We start from the raw sequence: 20737 nt of genomic DNA on the forward strand, positions 1-20737 counted from the left end.
TATCTTTTATTTTAGAGTGAAACATGAACCCAGCGTGGGTTGGGAAGTTGGCAAGAACTTTACTACTAAAAGAAGCTGGCAGTTTTATATATTTACATAAGTAAAGAGGAAATTTTGCTCCTCAGCGTGGCAACACCAGAAATTCTGACAAAATATTATACATATTCATTTTAACTTTTTCTGTTTTAGAGTTGGCTAGAGTTAGGATAAACTAATGTATTTAGAATGATCATACATCCCATCCCTCATTTAATAAAGCTGTTTAAAATATTGCCCTTATTAATGACTACCAGAACACAGCAGTGTTCATAATCCCAGTAATTCAATTGCCAGTAGTTTGTGCAATAAATCAGGAAAAGGTTAAAATATTTTTCATGCCAGAATAGAACATATCAATCTATTTTATTTGATTACTTTGTGTAATGAGGCTTTCTCAAGGCCAGATTACCTTACTCATTATAATTATGCCAGATCATATTTTTGCTTAAAATGGAAAAGATTTAAAAATGCCAGCAATAGAGTTGAAACTAGTCTAGGGTGTTTTTCCTCCTTTGTATGTTTCAGGACATGAGAAATGACATCCTGCTCTCCTTCTAAGAGTAGAGAAGAAAGTAACATTGTTTCCATGAAAAGCAGATTAGGCAAATGGCATCTGGAAAACACTCATTTGACTCATTGACATGAAAATTCAATAAAATCATCTGCAATGTTTTTTAATTCCAAAGTTAAATTCCACTCTGATAAGTAAACTCTTAAAAATCACTAGAGCACAATAATATCCTCTACATGTGTGACATTCCTTTCTCAGTGAATGCAAGCTGAATTCAACCAAAAAAAAAAAAAACTTCATGTTTTTTAAAAATAATAATTTTATCAACAAAGAATAACACAAAGCATTTTCTGACATCCTTTTCCCACTTTCTAGAGTAAACTCTTTCGGGGGCATAAGGGAAATCTCCCTCCCCAAAACCGGTTGGAGCCTCAGGCCCGCTTTGGCTCCAGCTGAGTTCCAGCAGCCCCACCCCGCTGTGAGGTCTGTCTCTAGGGAGTCAGCTGTGGTCATGAGAGGAGGGCATTTCTATAACTTGCTCTCCCGTGTTCCCCCAAATTGAAATAAGGTCACTCCAACCATGAATAGCTCCACAAACCTCATGCTGGGTAAAAAGGCCTTTGATCTTGGTAAATCATAAGACAGAACAAAGAATGAAGGCAAGGAAGCAGGAAAGGGTGAAACAATGATGGTCATTAGAAGTGGAGTCAGAACTTTTCCTGGGACTTTTCAGAACTGTATCTCGTAAAATTATTATTCCCACAAGAATGGTCAGAAATAAAAAGTCTAACAAATACTACTATATATTGGGTAGGATGAGGGAGCAGTTAGGACTCTCATATGTTGCTGGTGGGAATGTCAAATGGTACAACCTCCTGCCACTTTGACAGTTTCTAACAAAGGTAGACATTCATCTCTCACATGAGCCAGCAATTCTACTCCTAGAAGAGAAAAGAAATGCATATCTTCACCCAAAGATTTGTACAAAAATCTCATATCAGCCTTATTTACAATAGCTAAAGCTAGTAGCAACCCAAAGGACCATAAGTAGGAGAATGGATGATGAAGTTGTGCTATATACTAACCCACACAATAGGAAACTTGGACGTGATCAAGCAGGAGATGGCAAGGGTGAACATCAACATTTTAGTAATCAGTGAACTAAAATGCATGGCAATGGGCGAATTTAATTCAGATGACCATTATACCTACTATTGCAGGCAAGAATTCCTTAGAAGAAATGAAGCAGCCCTCATAGTCAACAAAAGAGTCTGAAATGAAGTACTTGGGTGCAATCTCAAAATTGACCAAATGATCTCTGTTCATTTCCAAGGCAAACCATTCAACATCACAGTAACCCAAGTCTGTGCCCCAACCACTAATGCTGAAGAAGCTGAAGTCAAATGGTTCTATGAAGACCTATAAGATCTTCTAGAACCAAGACCAAAAATAGATATCCATTTCATCATAGGGGGTTGGAATGCAAAAGTAGGCAGTAAGGAGTTACCTGGAGTAATTGGCAAGTTTGGCCTTGGAGTACAAAATGACGCAGGGCAAGGCTAACAGAGTTTTGCCAAGAGAACACACTGGTCACAGCAGACACCCTCTTCCAACAACACAAGAGACAGCTCTACCCATGAACAGCACCAGATGGTCAACACCAAAATCAGGTTGATTATATTCTTTGCAGCCAAAGATGGAAAAGCTCTAAACAGACAGCAAAGACAAGATCTGGAGCTGACTGAGGCTCAGATCATGAGCTCCTTATTGCAAAATTCAGGCTTAAATTGAAGAAAGAAGAGAAAACCACTAGACCTTTCAGATATGACCTAAATCAAATCCCTCATGACTATACAGTGGAGGTGATGAATAGATTCAAGGGATTAGATTTGGCAGACAGAGTGTCCAAAGAACTATGGATGGAGGTTCGTAACATTGTGCAGGAAGTGGTGACCAAAACCATCCCCAAGAAAGAGAAATACAAGAAAGCAAAGTGGTTGTCTGAGGAGGTCTTACAAATAGCTGAGAAAAAAGGGAAGCAAAAGGCAAAGGAGAAAGGGAAAAATATATACAACTGGATGCAGAGTTCCAGAAAATAGCAGGGAGAGATCAGAAAGCCTTCTTAAGTGAACAATGCAAAGGAATGGAGGAAAACAATAGACTGGGAAAGACTAGAGCTACTTCAAGAAAATTGGAGATGCCAAGGGAATATTTCATGCAAAGATGGGCACAATAAAAGGCAGAAATGGCAATGACCTAACAGAAGCAGGCAAAATTAACAAGAGGTGGCAAGAATATACAGAAGAACTATACAAAAAGGTCTTAATAACCCAGAAAACCATGAAGGTGTGGTCACTCACCTAGAGCCTGACATCTTGGAGTGTGAAGTCAAGTGGGCCTTAGGAAGAATTACTATGAACACAGCTAGTGGATGTGATGGAATTCCAGCTAAGTTATTTCAAATTCTAAAAGATGATGCTGTTAAAGTACTGCACTTAATATGTCAGCAAATTTGGAAAAATCAGCAGTGGCAATAGCACTAGAAGCAAGGTAATGCTCAAAATCCTTCAAGCCAGGCTTTAACAGTATGTGAATTGAGAAATTCCAGATGTACAAGGTGGATTCAGAAAAGGCAGAGGAATGAGAGATTAAATTGCCAACATACACTGGATCATAGAAAAAGCAAGGGAATTCCAGAAAAACATCTACTTCTTCTTCATTGACTACACTAAAGCCTTTGATTTTGTGGATCATAACAAACTGTGGAAACTTCTTAAAGAGATGGGAATACCAGAGCACCTTACCTGCCTCCTGAGAAATCTGTATACACATCAAGGAGCAACAGTTAGAACCAACCATGGAACAAAGGACTAGGACAAAATTGGGAAAGGAGTACGTCAAGGCTGTATATTGTCACCCTGCTTATTTAACTTATATGCAGAGTACATCATGAGAAACGCTGGGCTGGATGAAGCACAAGCTGGAATCAAGACTGCTGGGAGAAATATCAATAACCTCAGATATGCAGATGATACCACTCTAATGGCAGAAAGTGAAGAGGAACTAAAAGAGCCTCTTGATGAGGGTCAAAGAGGAAAGTGAAAAAGCTGGCTTAATACTCAACATTTAAAAAACAAGATCATGGCATCTGGTCCCATCATTTCATTGCAAATAGATGGGGAAAAAGTGGAAGCAGTGATAGATTTTATTTTCTTGGGCTCCAGAATCACTGAGGACATTGACTGCAGCCACAAAACTAAAAGATGCTTGCTCCTTGGAAGAAAAGATATGACAAAGGTAGACAAAATATTAAAAAGGAGAGACGTCATTTTGCTGACAAAGGTCCATATAGTAAAAGCTGTGGTTTTTCTATTAGTCACATATGTATATGAGAGTTGGACCATAAAGAAAGCTGAGCACTGAAGAGCTGAAGCTTTTGAACTGAGGTATTGGAGAAGACTCTTGAGAGTCCCTTGGACTGCAAGGAGATCCAACCAGTCCATCCTAAAGGAGATCAGTCCTGAATATTCATTGGAAGGACAGACTGAAACTGAAGCTCCAATAGTGTGGCCACCTGATACGAAGCGCGGACTCATTGGAAAAGACCCTGATTCTGGGAAAGGTTGAGGGCAAGAGGAGAAGAGTACAGCAGAGGATGAGACAGTTAGAAAGCGTAACTGCTCATTTTATCACTGAGTGCTAATTATTCCTCAATAAAACAGCAGGAAAAATGTATTATTGTTGTTTAGTTGCTAAGTCCTGTCTGCCTCTTTTGTGAAGCCATGCATTAAGCAGCTGAGGGTAAGGAGAGGCAGCCCTTTCACCTAAACATCCAATGGCCACCTAATCCCACCAAGAAATTCACCAGCCTCACCCCTAATACGCCCCCATCAGTACTCCAAAATAGTTAGGGGACCTGGAAAAATTCCCCACTGGCCGACTGATGGGACTTCACTACTCTATCACATGAGCAGACCTCACACTGTGTGAGTGTGCTCAGTCACACTCATGTTCAACTCTGCGACCCAATGTGCTGTAGCCCACCAGGCTCCTCTGTCCACGGAGTTTTCCAGGCAAGAATCCTGGAGCAGATCTCCATTTCCCTCTCCAGCAAATCTTCCCAAACCAGGGATAGAACCCGTGTCTCTTGGGTCTTCTTGCATTGGCCAGCGGATTCTTTACCACTGAGCCACCAGGGAAGCTCCTGAAAAATGTGTTACTTTTAAATGAATCAATAAAGTACAAACAATATACATTTAAATAATTCTCAACTTCGTGTGATAATGTAAGGAGCCTGTGGAAAGGACTTCCACACTAGGAGAGAAAAGTTTACAGTTTATCAAAATACGTGAAATAACTTTTTAAAATTAATTCATTTATTTTAATTGGAGGCTAATTACTTTACAATACTGTGGTGGTTTTTGCCATTTTTTTTTTAAAATAAGAGAATAATATGTACACAGCTCTACAGCCCGTGTGGGACTTTATGCTATGAATTGTTATGGGCATGCTGGATGGACACCAGGAATGATTTCTATTCAAGTTGACTTCAAAATATAGTGAAAAACTCGGTATTTCCTGTTTGAATTATTTATTAGTAATGCTGGCTAAAATGCTCATAGACCTTTTTCAGTTGGAATTTGCTTCCTTGTAAAGTGTTTTAGATATCACAATAAAGTTCGATTTTCATTTCAAAATTTATATGCAAACCACAAATAGCCTCACATATTTCATGACAATTAAGTAAGGCTAGCAATTATTATAATAATTGAACTAATAGTTTATAAGAAAGCATAATTATGAAGTAAAGGCAGCTATTAATCTGAATACAATTTTGAAAATTAGGTAATAAGTTTAAGCATATGATTTTAAATCATTTTAATTTTATATATTTTTCTATGAATATATTAATTATAAACAAAGATATATTTACTAAGAAAAGGATAATAAATGGTAATATTAATTTTATTCCCATGAAAGTTTAGCTTATATACATATCCATTAAAGTAATATTTATAGAACTTTTACTGTTGAAAAGATTCTATAATGATGAAAAAGAATATATTCAAGGCAACAAAAAAGAAGAAATACTAATTTTTTACAAACATACAAAAAGAAGAAATTTTACATACTGGTTTTCTCTATAATTAATGCTATGAAAGTCTAGCTAACTTTATGGTAAAACTCTACACCAAATAAGAATGCATAAAAAAAGAGTGGTAATGTAACTTATGTTATTGAAATAATATCTTTCTGCAAAACACTTAACTGGCTCCAAACAAAATCTATAAAATTATAATTTAGGTCATACAAAGTTATAAGTAAATTATTGTATGGAAATAACATGAAAATGTTTTATGATTTTTATCATATAAATTAAGGATCAATGAACCATTTCTGTAAAGGGTCAGATACTTAATATTTTGGGGCTCACAGGCCACATACGCTTTCAGCCATATAATCAGTTAAAACATATAAAAACATTCTTGTCTTGAGGTCTGTACATAAACATATGGATTTAGTCCACAGGCCATAACTTACTGATCCTTGATATAGATCATTGATAACCATACTATATCATAAAAATGCTAGCATAGTTATTTTAAAAGTTCAAATCTTTTCTTTTTACAATTGCCAAATTAAATTCTGTTCTTGTTTATTATCACGCATACCGATGCCAAGGGTGCTTGTCAGGCAGTTCTCATCAATATGAAGGAGAGTGGCTTTCCTTTTTTCCTCCCTCCTGACTACTCACTCAAACCCACTTACTCCTCAAGGATGAGGTCCTTATTATAGTTACTTTAAAGTTAAACTCAGCCACCCAGAAATCATTATGCTCTTGACAATTCTTAGATCCATGTGCTAATCATAAGAATACAGAATTAAGTCCTTCAGAATTGGTTGTGTCTTGTAAAACACATGAATATCTTTTTGAAGGAGAGATAAAGACCTATCCTAAAACAAAAGGCCTATGTCTTCTCTTTCTGGAATTTCTTCTTTCAATCCCTGAAATTGCAATTCAGACCAGCCACCAGTATATAGACACATTTGTATGAAGGCAACATGGATGTTTTCAAGATTAAACAGCTTCACTGCATGCTCTTTGAGTATATATTCATATTCGTGTGTGTGTGTGTGTGTTCATACCTGCCAACCTCTTAGAAGTTTAAAATCAAGTAATTTCTAATTTTATCCATGTCGTAGGCTACAGCAAAACTCAAAATCTTCAGAGAAATAAATTTTGCTTTAGATCTAAGGAATTTCAATGGCTGAGAAAATTTCAAGCTGGAGCCATTGCAGTTGTATTAATAAATCCATTTTTTTTCCTTGAAGTAGAGAATGACAGAGCTTCAGAAGAGTTCCTTAAGGTGTTTTGTTTTTAATAGAGGACAAGATACATAGATTCTAAACGCTCTTTCTTAAAAATAATTTAATTACTCGCTTGTCCTCTGGACAAAGTTCAAACTTCTAAACATGGTTTGTACTGGGAAATTCCTCTTTAAACTAACATTTGATTTGAGCTTGTACATTTTGCCCCTTCTCCCCTTTCTCAAAGGTTGTTCTTGATATTAATCTCCCTGCCCCTCATTTTTTTTTTTTAATTAAGTTTAGCTGATTTATAATATTGTTTTAATTTTAGGTGTACAGCAAAGTGATTCAGTTACGCATACATATTTTTTTCAGGGTATTTTCCATTATAGGCTATTACAAGATTCTGTACATCTTCTGTTATATAGTGAATTCTCGTTGCTCATCTATTTTATATAGTAGTTTGTATCTGATAATGCCATGCTCCTAATTTGTCCCCCACCACCCTGATTCCCTTTCCCTTTCGGTAACTCTAAGTTTGTCTCCTATGTCTGCAGTTCTGTTTCTGTTTTGTATATACATTCATTTGTATTATTTCAGATTTCACATATAAGTGATATCATAAAATATTTATCCTTCTCTGTCTAACCTACTTCACTTAGTACGATATTCTCTAGGTCCATTCATGTTGCTGCAAATGCCAATTTTTTATGACTGAGTAATAATACCCCACTGTATGTGTGTGTGTATATATATACACACACACACACATATATATATACCACATCATAAGTCTGTTGACTGGCACTTGGGTTCCTTTCATGTCTTGGCTATTGTAAATTAGTGCTGCCATGGACACCAGGGTGCATGTACCTTTTCAGATTAAGAGTTTTCATCCTTTCCAGATACATGCCCAGGTATGGGATTGCTGGGTCATATGGTAGTTCTAGTTTTCATTTTTTAAGGAACATCCATACTGTTTTCCATAGCGACTGCACCAATTCACATTCCCACCAACAGGGTATGAGGATTCCCTTTTCATTCAGAATGTATTATCTGCAGGCATTTTGATGATGTCCATTCTGACTGATGTGAAGTGATACCCCATTGTGGTTTTGATCTGCATTTCTCTAATAATTAGTGATGTTGAGCATCTTTTCATGTGCCTCTTGGCCATCTGTATGTCTTCTTTGGGGAAATATCTTATAAGGTCTTCTGCTCTTTTTTGATTGGGTTGTTTGTACATTTTGGATATTAAATCTTTGTTGATCAAGTCATCTGCAAACATTTTCTCCCATTCCACTGATTGCCTTTTTGTTTTCTTTATGGTTTCCTTTGCTGTGCAAAAGCTTTTAAGCTTGATTAGGTCTCAATTGTTTATTTTTGCTTTTATTTCTTTTGCCTTGAGAGCCCCTATTCCCTGTCTTAAATGTGGTCTTGTATTTCTATATATGATCTTCCACTATCACCTTCTCGCCTCAAGCTTCACTTTTGCCTTATTTTGGTCAGTGTCAAACCACACTGCCCTCCACGTTCCCAGGTCTGAGACCTCCAGTTGCTGCCATTCCCACGGCCGTTATCAATGCTCCTGGCTGACTCAAGGTCTCAGGATGTGGCTTTGAAATACCAGCACTTGGGACATTGTGGCATGGGGGTGGGCTCAGTAGGAACAGGGACTGTTAACCTATTACTGCTTCTCTGGCATACATGAGCATAGCAGAACTGGAGAGTCAACGAAAATGGCTACATAGCAAGTGGAATCTTCCTAATGCCACAGACTAATGTAGAAATAGAAAATCCCGCCGCTCACCAGGGTGTTCTCCTTTATAGGGCTGAATGAGGAAGATTTCTGCAAGGGGTGTTTGCCAGGGTCAGCCTACCACAGAGTACTGTTGAGTCTTCAGGACAATAGAGGACATTTTCAAACCAAAAGCGTCAGTGCTTTTGGTGTATTTACACTGATATTACATGTGCAAATGCCCAGCAATCCATGGCTGCTCTCCTACCTTGTGCAGCTGATAATACTGCGAGGAACCGACTCCACCTTGCTCCTCCGCGGTCCAGAGCACCAAACGCAGAGTTCTCTTTGGACGCAGCCCTGGGAATAATAATAAAATAAGTGACTCTTCAGTTGATTTTGAATTAAAAAAAAATGGCAGGGCCTCTCATCTGAATTCTGCAGTAGGGAAACAGGAGGGAATGAGAGGCATGCCCTTTCATCTCTTGCTGGTGTGGCTGCCTGATTCACGGTGTGGCTGACCCAGCAAAGGAGGACCCTCAGGGCCAATCTTCAGGGCAGGTTAATGATGAAAGGGATTGTGACGAATGCTGTCTGCAGCCCAGGGAGTGAGAGCCTCTATTCATATTTTTAACTGGACAATGTACCCGGTAGGACACAATTGATGGCCAAGTTCACTGGGCTACTAGAGTTCATCCAGAAGATGTAGTTAGGAAGACTCTAGGCAGATCCTGAGGCCTTCCTTCCCATGATTAACTAAAACCCAGTGATTAGTCTCTACTTCAAGATAAGGTATGTAAGGGGTTGCTTCTTAGTCTAAATCCACAAGTATAGCCAACTGCCCATGCTATCCTTAGTAATGAATGATCACAAAGAAAACACAATGCTGCATTCATTGACTTGGGAAATACAAACTTACATCCTGCAGTCCTTCAAGTTACTGGCAGATCTGGCATATTTAGAACCATTTTTGAGTGATGGTGTCAGCTCCGTAAAAGTTAACTACAAAGGTCAAATAGTAGGCTGGGAGTTCCACTTTTTGACCAAGACTGGAAACTTGTTTCTGATTTGGACCTGATGATGTTGTTTCTGAGAAATAAGTGCAGAAAAACATGAAATGGGGCTTAAACCTTATTAAGAAGACCTTTCCTGTTGCCTCACTGCAGGGAAGCCATAGGGAAGGACTATGAACGGCTCCGAGACGGACACACAACAAACATCAAATATGGCTATCCAGTGCCGCCACCCAGGCACATGCCTTCTTGAAGGGAGCAGCCTGGTTGACTGCAGCCTGGATGATAAGTGCTCCTGGGAAATGGAGCTCTGTTCCTCCTCCTCTGGACACCGACAAGTATTCTCCTTGCATAAGTCTAGTGCTAAGGTACTGAAAAGGAGTTAAGCTTTTTACTAAATGAAACACTGAAATGACTTTACACTTGAGCAATTTTGACATCACACAGCACAGGCTGTTGAGTTCCAACTGTTGAGTTGAGTTGAGACAGGCTGACCTTACTTCCAACTGAAGCCCAGAAAAGCAATTTCCACATCCAGTTGTTCAGCCGATCCCATTGGTGTTTCTGCTGAGTCTACCTAGAATCCAACTTTTCACCTCTGTTCCCACGCTGGTCCAAGCCCCACCCATTTTTGTCTGGACTGTTGTGGTCGCCTCTAAGCTGGTCTCCCTGCCACAGTCCATGCCCCTCTGCAGGTGAGGTCTGCACTGCAGTCAGCAGGCCCCTTGTGAAACATATACCAGAGCATGTCATTTCTCTGTTCAAGACCTCCAAGAGCCACAGTGTAAGCTTCTGGTTCAATGTGATGCCCCCAGTGCCTAGACTGTTCGGCACACATATTTGGTGCCCAATAAATAGGTACCAAACGAATAAATACATCCAAGGTGTGGTGTCTTAGAGTAAAATTCAAAGCTCTCTATCACTATCCCAGCCTCATCTCCTAAAACTTTCCTGCTAGTTCATTTTCCAGGCAAAGTATTACAGTTGAAAAATGTGGGCAGATCTGCTAAGCCCCGCTATCAACAAGCACCAGCTGTGTAACCACTGAGACATTTTTCCACCTGAACTTCAGCTTCCTTATCTGAAGAGTGGAGGGAATATTACATGTTCATAACATAACAATTTCCCAGGATGGCTGTGAGGATGAAACGAGACGTGATGATGTATGTAAGACACTATGTGTCTGGCATGTGGCAGACACTCAGTGAACGAATTATCAAACTACATAATGGATAGCCAGGCACAGAGCATACGCTTTTACCCAGAGAGAGAAGGAGCATTTAAATACTCAGTACAGACAATCTTCCAAAGTCATTCGAGTCCCTGCTGAAGAAGAATCCTGAAGGGCCCACTGCCTGCTCCACAGAGTCAAACTGCCTACTCACCTTCATAGCACGGACTGTTGTTGGAGAAAGAAACCTAATTAGTCTATCTAAAGATCACAATCATTGGCTCCTCGAACAGAAATGTGCTTAATGTCAATTCAAACCAAATGACATTTTGCTTGCAACACAGAAAAAAGTAAAAGAAAAAAGGATAAAGTGCTGCAGATGAAAATTCTGAATCTTTTTTTAAACCCATAAAAAAGGGGGAAAAAACTTCCTGTTTACATATCTCTGCCTTTACCAGTGAAACAGTACCAAATTATTAAAATGATGGAATTCTCTAAATAAGGATCAAGTGACAGTTTAGCACGAGTTAGAGAAAAATTAATATTTCAAAGCAAACGCTCTGAATATCCCCGTAGACTTGGTGTTCTAACTTGCTGTACAGGATTAGTCTCCCTCACATTTCAAACCAGCCAGGTGGCCAGTGATGTTCCATTAAGATAACAAAACAGAAAAAAAAAAAAAGATAACAAAACAGTGATCTGTTTGAAGTGAGGAGAGCTAAAACCTGCAAACAACAACAGCATAGCCAGTGCACAGCTGACCCTGAGGAGACAAAGAGAGCCCCCCACCCCTACTCAGTCCTGGAGAAATTCAGTCCCCATTCTACTCCACAGTCGAGGTGAAGGCCCAACAGAAGAGGTTAGGAAACCAGCGGTTAAGCAGATACCGACTGGGCTGCAAAGTCTCTTTTCTGCTCTGACCTTTCGATTGCCCCCAGAACCTAAGAGAAAGGGACTTCACTCAGCCCTAGACCCTGCCTCTAGCCTGGAGTTTGGGCTCCCAGGCCACCTGAGGCCACAGACGGGCAGTGTGGGGGATGGAGAGGTGCTGGCTGTGGGATCTCAATAAACTCGGGGTCCCTGCTCTGCCCCTTCTGGCTCTGTGACTTTAGAGGACTTGCCCAATCTCTCTGAGCCTCCGTTTCTTCATCTACACAGTAAGGAAAAGGGTAATTGCCTCATGGCCTTGTTGAGAAAAGTAAATGAGACCAGGCATTTAAGTAAATATGAAGCACAGTTCCTGGCACACAGTAGGCTTTCAAGAATCGTATGTTAGCTTCCCTCTATATCACTCCACGAACTTCAGCCTGTGCCAGTGATTTCCAGGGAGCGCCTGTGAGAGAACCAGGAAAGAGGCATCTTCCTCGTTCCTCTTCCCTAGGAGCCGCAGGACATCTTTGTTTACACAGAATGCACTCGCAGCCAAGGGGAAGACACAAGTTTCATCTAGCTTGTGGAAAAACACAGAATCTCTTTCAGTGTAGAATATGCCCTCATTCCAACACAGAGCATGTCTACCTCCAAGTAAACAGAAGTTGTTTCCTCGCTTTAAAAACTGAAGACAATCAGAATTTTTAGTTTCTGGATAAAGCAAAAAACAACAACAAAAAAAACAAAACAAAAAACAAACCACAACACAATAAATCTGAAAGCTGAGTGACGTTGATACAAGGGATGTCTATATTTATCATTTTTAAATAACAGAATTTCTTGTGTATCTCAAATTCAAACTGGTTTTAAAAGCTGGGAATTTAAAGTATATAAAGTAACAAAAATAACAACAACAATAGTAAAGCACTAATACTGACAGCGACACAACAGAGTGATTCTAGGTCCAGGGCAGGGCTCTCATCTTGCAGCAAAACTAGGGTAAATGAATAGCTCCGCAGGAGTCTTAGCTCACAGCTCTGGCCCTGGCTCAGTGGTTCACAGCGCCAGACTAAGGCAAGCACAGGAAATAAGTCTTTGAGCTGAGAGGAAGGACTCTGGGCTGAGCAGGCTCCGAGTCAGGTCTCATCAAGGTTTTGTCAGAAGATAAGCAATTAGTTCCCCCATAAATGTAACAAAACCTGCCCAGAGATCTCTTGACCTCCTGGAATTTTTAATGAAGAACTTCAGAGAATACAAGAAACATTATATGGTGTTACAGTTTTCCTTTAAGAGAACATAGACTATGGATAATATGTCAGAATTTTGCCTTTGTTTATGAAATATGACATACATGCACTTCACTTTCATTTTATTGAGGAGAGTAATAACGCTACTGGGAAAACAGTGTCTATGAGAAAGGGTGAAAATAATCTGGCAGGATTTTATTTTTTATTGTTATCAAATTTAAAAATAAGAAGGCTAAGAGTAAAACTGATAAATTGGGAAGGTCAACTGACTGTCCGACACTTGGCTGAGGAGTGAGCCAAAGTTGGGTTAATCTACCCTTGGAGAGAGATTTTCCAAATTATGAATTCTAAGGAACACTGTTTATAAGCAAAGTGTATTAACCCAAATGCCTGTGTACTACTCCGCTTCAATCCTACCGAGACTATGTAAGGACTCTTCTCTGGTCTGAGACCTAATTTTGCAGCATGCGTGAGTGCTGAGTCACTTCAGTCATGTCCAGCTCTTCGTGATCCCATGGACTGCAGCCCCCAGGCTCTTCTGTCCAGAGGATTCTCCAGGCCCGAATACTAGAGTGCTTTGCCATTCCCTCCTCCAGGGGATCTTTCCAACCCAGGGATCATACCTGTGTCTATTATGTCTCCTGCATTGGCAGGCAGCTTCTTTACCACTAACAGCACCTGGGAAGCCCAAATTTTGCAGAGAAAACACAATTTTCTCTTACAGTAAATATACTCAGTTTCTACATATATGCAGTTTTAGATCATAAATACACTTGTCATCCAGTTCCCCTTTATCAACAATTCAGTATCTGCATTTAGAGATGTCTAATTCTCAGTGGTAAAGAATAAGTTTGCCAGTGCAAGTGACTCGGGTTTGATCCTTGGGTCAAGAAGATTCTTTGGACAAGGAAATGGCAACCAACTCCAGTATTCTTGCTTGGAAAATCCCATGGATGGAAGAGCCTCGTAGGCTGCAGTTCATGGGGTTGCAAAGAGTTGGCCATGAATGCATCTATTATGCAATTCTGTAATAAACTTGACTAGTATAAGTATAGTATCTAAATTAAACATTAAATAATGACATGTGCTGTGCTTAATCCCTCAGTCGTGTCTGACTCTTTGCGACCCCATGGACTATATAGCCCACCAGGCTCCTCTGTCCATGGGGATTCTCCAGGCAAAAATACTGGAGTGGGTTGCTATACCCTCCTCCAGGGGATTTTCCCACCCCAGGGATTGAACCCAGGTCTCCTGAACTGCAGGAGGATTCTTTACCATCTGAGCCACCAAGGAAGCCTATAATGATATATTAATATATAAACTGAATGAGATGAGGCAGTGAGCATAGTGGTTAAGCATATAGGTTTTGGGGTTGAGACCTATTTCCATTTTGGACAACTTACATAGCTCATTATATATGAAAACATTACACTGATTTTTTAAAACAGGGGGCATGGTTGCATAAAGATTAATTATTTTTGTGAAGTAAATTGTGACTACTCTTTATAGGCAGGAGCAGAAAATCACTCGGAGGAAGATCTTTTGTTCTCAGAAGAATCACTTGGTATCTTTCATAGTCGTGTAAATATAAAGCAATTAGGCAATTTTGGGGGGCACTGGGGCAGGGCAACAAACTTGTAAGACTCCATCTTGCTGGCTACTACCTCTTGAGCTCTCTGACGGAACAACCTGGGTACCAGGCAGGAGATAAATCAGAGTGTAAAAGGGGCCTTCTGGGAGGAGACCCAGTGTTCCGACTGCTGCCTCCTTGGGTGGAGGACTAGGGACGAGAGAACTGTTGCTCTTCAGTCACTAAGTCGTGTCCGAATCCTTGCAACCCCATGGACTTCCCTGTCCTTCACTGTCTTCTGGAGTTTGCTCAGACACATGTCCATTGAGTTGGTGATGCCACCCAACCATTTCATCCTTTGTCACCCCGTTCTCTTCTTGCCCTCAGTCTTTCCCAGAATCAAGGTCTTTTCCGATGAGTCGGCTCTTCGCATCAGGTGACCACAGTACTGGAGTTGCAGCTTCAGCATCAATCCTTCTAATGAGTAGTCAGGGTTGATTTCCTTTCGGATTGACTGGTTTGACATCCTGGCTGTCCAAGGGACTCTCAAGGGTCTTCTTCAGCAACACAGTCCAAAACCATCAATTCTTCGGCGCTCTGCCTTCTTTATGATCCAACTCTCACATCCATACATGACCACTGGGAAAGCCACAGCTTTGGTGAGGGTGACCATGACTAAAGGTCCCAGGGCAGAGAAGGTCCTGGAAACCACTAAAACAAAATGACCTCGATGAAGAGAGGAATCTAGGTTATTATTGTCCTGGGCTCAACACAGTGGACCAAGATTGAGGGGAAAGGTGAATTTTAGTCTAGCCTGTGGCCAAGTCCAGAAGCTCCTCCAGATCCAGCCAGTCTAGTAGAGGTTATGATTTAGAGAACAACAGCTGAGGATGGGAATATCAACAAAGGGAGTTGTAACCTTGTTCCCCAAAATGGGCACCACTGTAACGTGAGACTGTGAACAGTGCCGTGCAGCAGACAAAGTATAGCAGTCACCAGTGGATCCAGCCACAGGTTTCTGGAGGAGAAATGACCCATTTGTCTTGAGTCAAGTCCCAGGAACCTCTGGAGGAGATAATAGACTTCCTGCTAATAAGGCCTATGGAGGCTTGGATGATTAATGGTAAAGAAGATTGAAGGATGTGATCATATTTATAACCTGTGTTTGTGGAGCAGGTCATAATAGTTATAATTTCCATAATTCAAAGGGAACAGTCCTACCTCATTATAAAGATTAGGATTCTATTAGCCAGGAAAATCACGATTAATCACTGCTGAAGTAGAAACGCTGTGACCACCAGGGTGTGAAGGCCGTTTCTGGCCCTTATCCAGTTTTCCACTCTTTTCATCCTGCTTTTACCTCTCACCCTAAGCTCCAGCCACATCATATTTCCTACTAGTCCCTGACCCAAGATGCCACGCTATCTCAGATTTCTGGTCCTTTGTAGACTGATTCTCTTCTTCCTATCTAGAATGCTCCTTCAACTTTTCCATCTGGCAAGCTCCTATTCATTTGACAAAGTCCATTGCTAACATTTACTTTATCTAAGAAAGAGCTCCTAACTTTAGGGAAAAGCTGGCTGTTCCTTTCTCAGTGTTCTTCTAGAACTTTCTACAGACTTCTCTGTCCATTTTCAACCACATTTACATGTTGATCTCCCCACTAGATCATTAATTTTCTGAGACTTACTTGTTTCTCTTTTTCATAAACCTGACCCAGTACCTGACACGCAACAAGTACTGAATAACTGTTTACTGACTGACTGAATGAATCAGTGAATAAACATATTACATAAGTAAATATATAGCTACTGTCTTTCCATTAATCTAAAACATACTAGCTACTCCTTAGTTCAGAAAGTTAAGATGTACTTTTATTGTGAAACCAAAGTCCAAATAACACAGGTTATTATGTGCTTCAACTTCTGCATCTGCTTCAGTCACTGATACATTTACCTACTTTTGTACCACAGGTGGATCTATTAATAGTCAAAATTATTAATCAACAGCTCTTGCTGATCAAGTCACTAAATATAGAATAAATATATTATGGTCACAGAAATCATTCTATCAGCTTATTGTATTAAATTATAGGTATTTACATTTTAGACTTTGATAACTCTAATTTTTCACTTCAATTTATTTGTGATTATAAACAATATATCCTTAAAATATGAAAAACAATAAAAATTAGAAAACAGAACCTATAAGCATATGGTATTTCCTTATAATTTTTGTATGCTTGTATTTGTATGCATATACAAAGAGTGATTTTTATATTTAATTTTATTCTACTTTTTCACTTAAAAATCTTGACATATATGGCTTTTATTATAATTAATAATTTTCAAGAAAATAATTCTTAAACTTTTTACCTAGTCTTTCATTGTTGCATATTTAAGATTTTTATCCTTAGGGCAAGTTCTTAAAAGTAGAAATAATGTCAAAAAATTATAAATATTTTTAATTTTTAAGGCTCTTGAAACCTGTCTGCAATGCCCTAAGGAAAGCTTATCAATATATATTTCCACCAGCAGTGTATGAGAATATTCACTTCTACTTAATGTGGGACTTTTAATCTTACCTCTTTAATTTTTATGTCTGTCCATATGTTATATATTTTTTTCTATGCTACATTCTACTCATTTTCAGCCAAAATAATTACACACACACACACACACACACACACACACACACACACACACAAAATATGTAGTGGAGTTTAACTTGACTGAGACAAATGTTAAGTTTATATCTGATGCCTGACTAGAGTTAAAATATATGAATTTGTTTTTCTTTTTTAAAATGCCTGATCATACAACTCTTTCATAAAAATATTTCTAAGATAATGTTATGTCTTGTAGGGATCACAAGCCTGATCTAGCTGCCATTTTAAAACATACAATTTCTTTTTCCCTATCATTATTTAGAGGGTTTTTATCTGCAAGGAGAAATCAAGAAGCCTGCTTAATGATAGATTTGAACTCTGAATCACACTTTTGTTAAGAGTTCTACCTTGCAGCAACATCAAGTGGGGAAGTTAAACAAATAGTGCAATTTTTTAAAAAATATGGTAAATAAAGTACCAAAGCCTACCTCTCTTACAAAATCACATTCGCCAATATGGTTCTCTAAATTGTATTTCTTGTGAAGATGGTGCTGTGTGAGGTAGCATGAGAGTATTAGTATTTCAATCAAGGATTATCAACAAATAATGCATCTCCAACAAACAACTGAGAGGGAAGATTTCTGGAATCCTTTTTCAACACCAAATAGCAGATATGAAGCATAGAAGTTTTATCAGTATAATGAAGTCACCATCATTAAGCTGCTCCTGTTTACTCTTCCAAAGGCTCATTTTTAGGATTATGGTGGAGAGGAGAGGATGTTACCTATATTTTTAAAGATTTTCTTTGTGTATAAAATGATCTGTAAAGTTATCTAAACTTTGTAAAGTTATCTAAACTTGCTTTTGACCAATAATTAATCATAATTCTTATTCTTATTTCTATTTAAGTTTCAGTTTTCAGACCACAGCATGTTTGGTCATATCAATACATTTTTGCAATCCATTTTGAACAAAAAAAACTCATCATCTTCAGCACTGCTCCATTCTTGGCTCCCAGAGTGATTGCTGACTACTTTTGCTAAGGGAAAATCTCGCTGTGAAAGGAACTAGATTACCAGTATGTCGCTGGTACTCTCCCCCTTCTTTCCCTTCCCACCATGGCCAGCATTATTTAAGTCCTCTGAATTGCTGTGGTCGCCAACTAACTGCGTCTTCTCTCTGTAGGACTGCTGCCAGATTTATCTCCTTAAAATACTGCTTTGAATATGTCACTGATTAAATGAACATCTCTAATCATTCGTCATCTAAAGAAGGAGTCTGCCTCCACACTTTTTTGAACATGCATCACTTCCAGTAAAACATTTGAGCATGCATCACCACATATGTATATTTATGAATAAATGACATTTATATAATATTGTCTACATGTGCAATAAATATTAGCAAGAAATTAATGTCTTGTTTTAAACAGAGAGTAAATATTTTCCTGTACCCAAATGATGGTCCTACAGAGCACCTTGCTCTGACGGCCACTGGTTTATAGTGCAGTCTGTCCTGTTAGTTAGTATGGCATTCAAGAGCCTATGCAGATAGGTTCCAATCTGCTCCTCCAGACTGGCCTCTACTTCCCCCCTCCCCAAAGCTTCATCTCGAGTAAATCGGTCTCTTTGTGTTCTTCCTACTTCTGTGCTTTTCCTCACACCATTTATCCCATCCTCTTTGCCCTTTCTTTTCCTTCTTGATTTACCCATATCCCAACCATCTTTTAAAATTCAGTTCTAAGACCTTCAGTTCCACTCTCTTCTTCCTCTGAGCTCCAAAGCAGTTATTTTCTGTTTTACCCATTTGGCAATTAATCATGACTAATGTATTAATACTTCCTGCTCTTGATCTCCACAAACCAGTCCCTGGTCAACTGAAGAGCCCTACATGTATTTATGAAGAATGGATTAGCACATCTAATGGAAACTGTTTTAAAATGAAACAAGACAAATACAGACTAGATCTGTAAAAAGAACTTTTGGACCCAGGACATTTTTAAACATTAAATCAGTTATCAGTTACATTTGCCTAAGGGAGAGTAAAGCCTGGAATAAAGGCTGGACTTGGACAGGTTCGGAACATGGAAACAGACTGGAATCTTTGCCATCTCTGTTAGATCTAGAATATTATGATTGATGACTTTGCAAATACTGAGCTCCACCCACAGGGATGTGAGGCTGACTTTTCTTCAAGAGAAGTATTTGGCCTTACAGAAGGTGTGTTGTTTATCTCAAACACTTTCATTTCTCAATTATGAAAAGTGTGAACCCATTTATAGTCTCCAGATTAAAAAAAGCTTAGAGAAAACTCAGGGTGTTTCCATGAAATCAATGCTGCATAATCTATGCATGCCACGTTGCCAAGGTAATGGATTATCTGAACCTGTGGGCCTCTTGCTTTTCCAGGTCATTATGCCACATCTTACATATAAAAGCCGTTAGGGTAAGGGAGAGATTTTATATATTCTGTTAAAGTATTTATAGCCACTTGCAAAAATGTTCTTTAGATCAGGGGATTGTCATCTTAGAAAGACTCTCCAAATTTAGCTGCTCCATCCGAGGGCCAAGTGCCCAGGGCATGTTCAGAGTCTGTGGACACTTTGCTTCTGAAGTGAAACCCATGCAGAGTTATGTGCTTAGTGTGGGAAGGAATGTGATGCCTCCAATCTCGGAACTTTTCCCAGGACCCCTTGTCCTCAAACCTTAAAATCAAGCTACTAGAATTCTTTTTCCCTGTGTAGACACTGACACTGCAAGAACATTATTTCCTGTCATTGATATTTAATATGTACATATAATGCTTACTAAAACACAGCACGGTCCACCTTTGGATGTACAAGCATGTGTTTAAGAATTCCATGCCATAAAAGAGGAAACTAACATTCTGTGATAGGACAGGTGAACATACAAATCAACAGATACTCATCTGGACTAACTGTGCAGAAATCAAGAAGATTAAATGGCACAGTCAAAGCTACTTGAAATATCAGACTCCTTATTCAACAACTATTCCTGATCCAGGAGCAAGGAGTTTAGGACTGAAAAAGACAGTCATGCTCTTTGAAACTTACAATCAAAAAGACAAAGTGAGTAAGAAATTCCCACTTTATTCTTATCATCATTGCCATCACCATCAATCATTGTTGTAGGTACTTTGAATCTGTTTAAAGAAAACAGATTTTTAAAAATTAAGTTATCATTGCTCTGGATGGTGACTTAACTAGGTTCAAGGGTTGAATTGGGAGATAGGGCAGAAAGGTAATGAAGAAAAGAACTGGGGGAGAGCAATGATGTAGTAGTAAAAGCAATGACAGCATTATCGATGCGATTATAGAGACGGCCAACATTCAGCACAAGATGCGGGAAGAGGGGGCCAAGATAGATGGGCACTCAGTTCCCTAATAGACACTGCCGAGATGTTGTCAGATGCTGTATCACATAATTTCAGAAACATGACTTCATTTAGGTCTGCAAAGCAAGTAATATTGCCTTCCTCTTTTACAAATAATGAAACTGAGAGACACAAAAATTGTCACTTGCCCAATACTACACAGTCGGTAACCAGCAGAGCTGGGATTCTAATGTGGGGCTGTCTGATGCTCATCCTATGCTCTTAACCACATCATGCTACTGCTTTCCCAAGCAGTCAGCTGCATGAA

The 20737-nt window shown here is 39.2% G+C and overlaps 1 protein-coding gene across 6 annotated transcripts in view; it reads right to left on the bottom strand.

The window, feature by feature from the left end:
• CPQ (carboxypeptidase Q) overlaps nt 1–20737 on the bottom strand; it is a 529074-nt gene that overhangs the window by 108223 nt on the left and 400114 nt on the right. For all 6 annotated transcript variants that reach the window (XM_043879137.1, XM_043879138.1, XM_043879135.1 and 3 more), the window contains one exon: nt 8866–8957. In XM_043879137.1, the coding sequence (XP_043735072.1) occupies nt 8866–8957 (92 nt within the window). The remainder of the gene's footprint in view (nt 1–8865; nt 8958–20737) is intronic.

The sequence above is a fragment of the Cervus elaphus genome, chromosome 21, assembly GCF_910594005.1.
Source record: "Cervus elaphus chromosome 21, mCerEla1.1, whole genome shotgun sequence".
Taxonomy (NCBI): domain Eukaryota; kingdom Metazoa; phylum Chordata; class Mammalia; order Artiodactyla; family Cervidae; genus Cervus; species Cervus elaphus.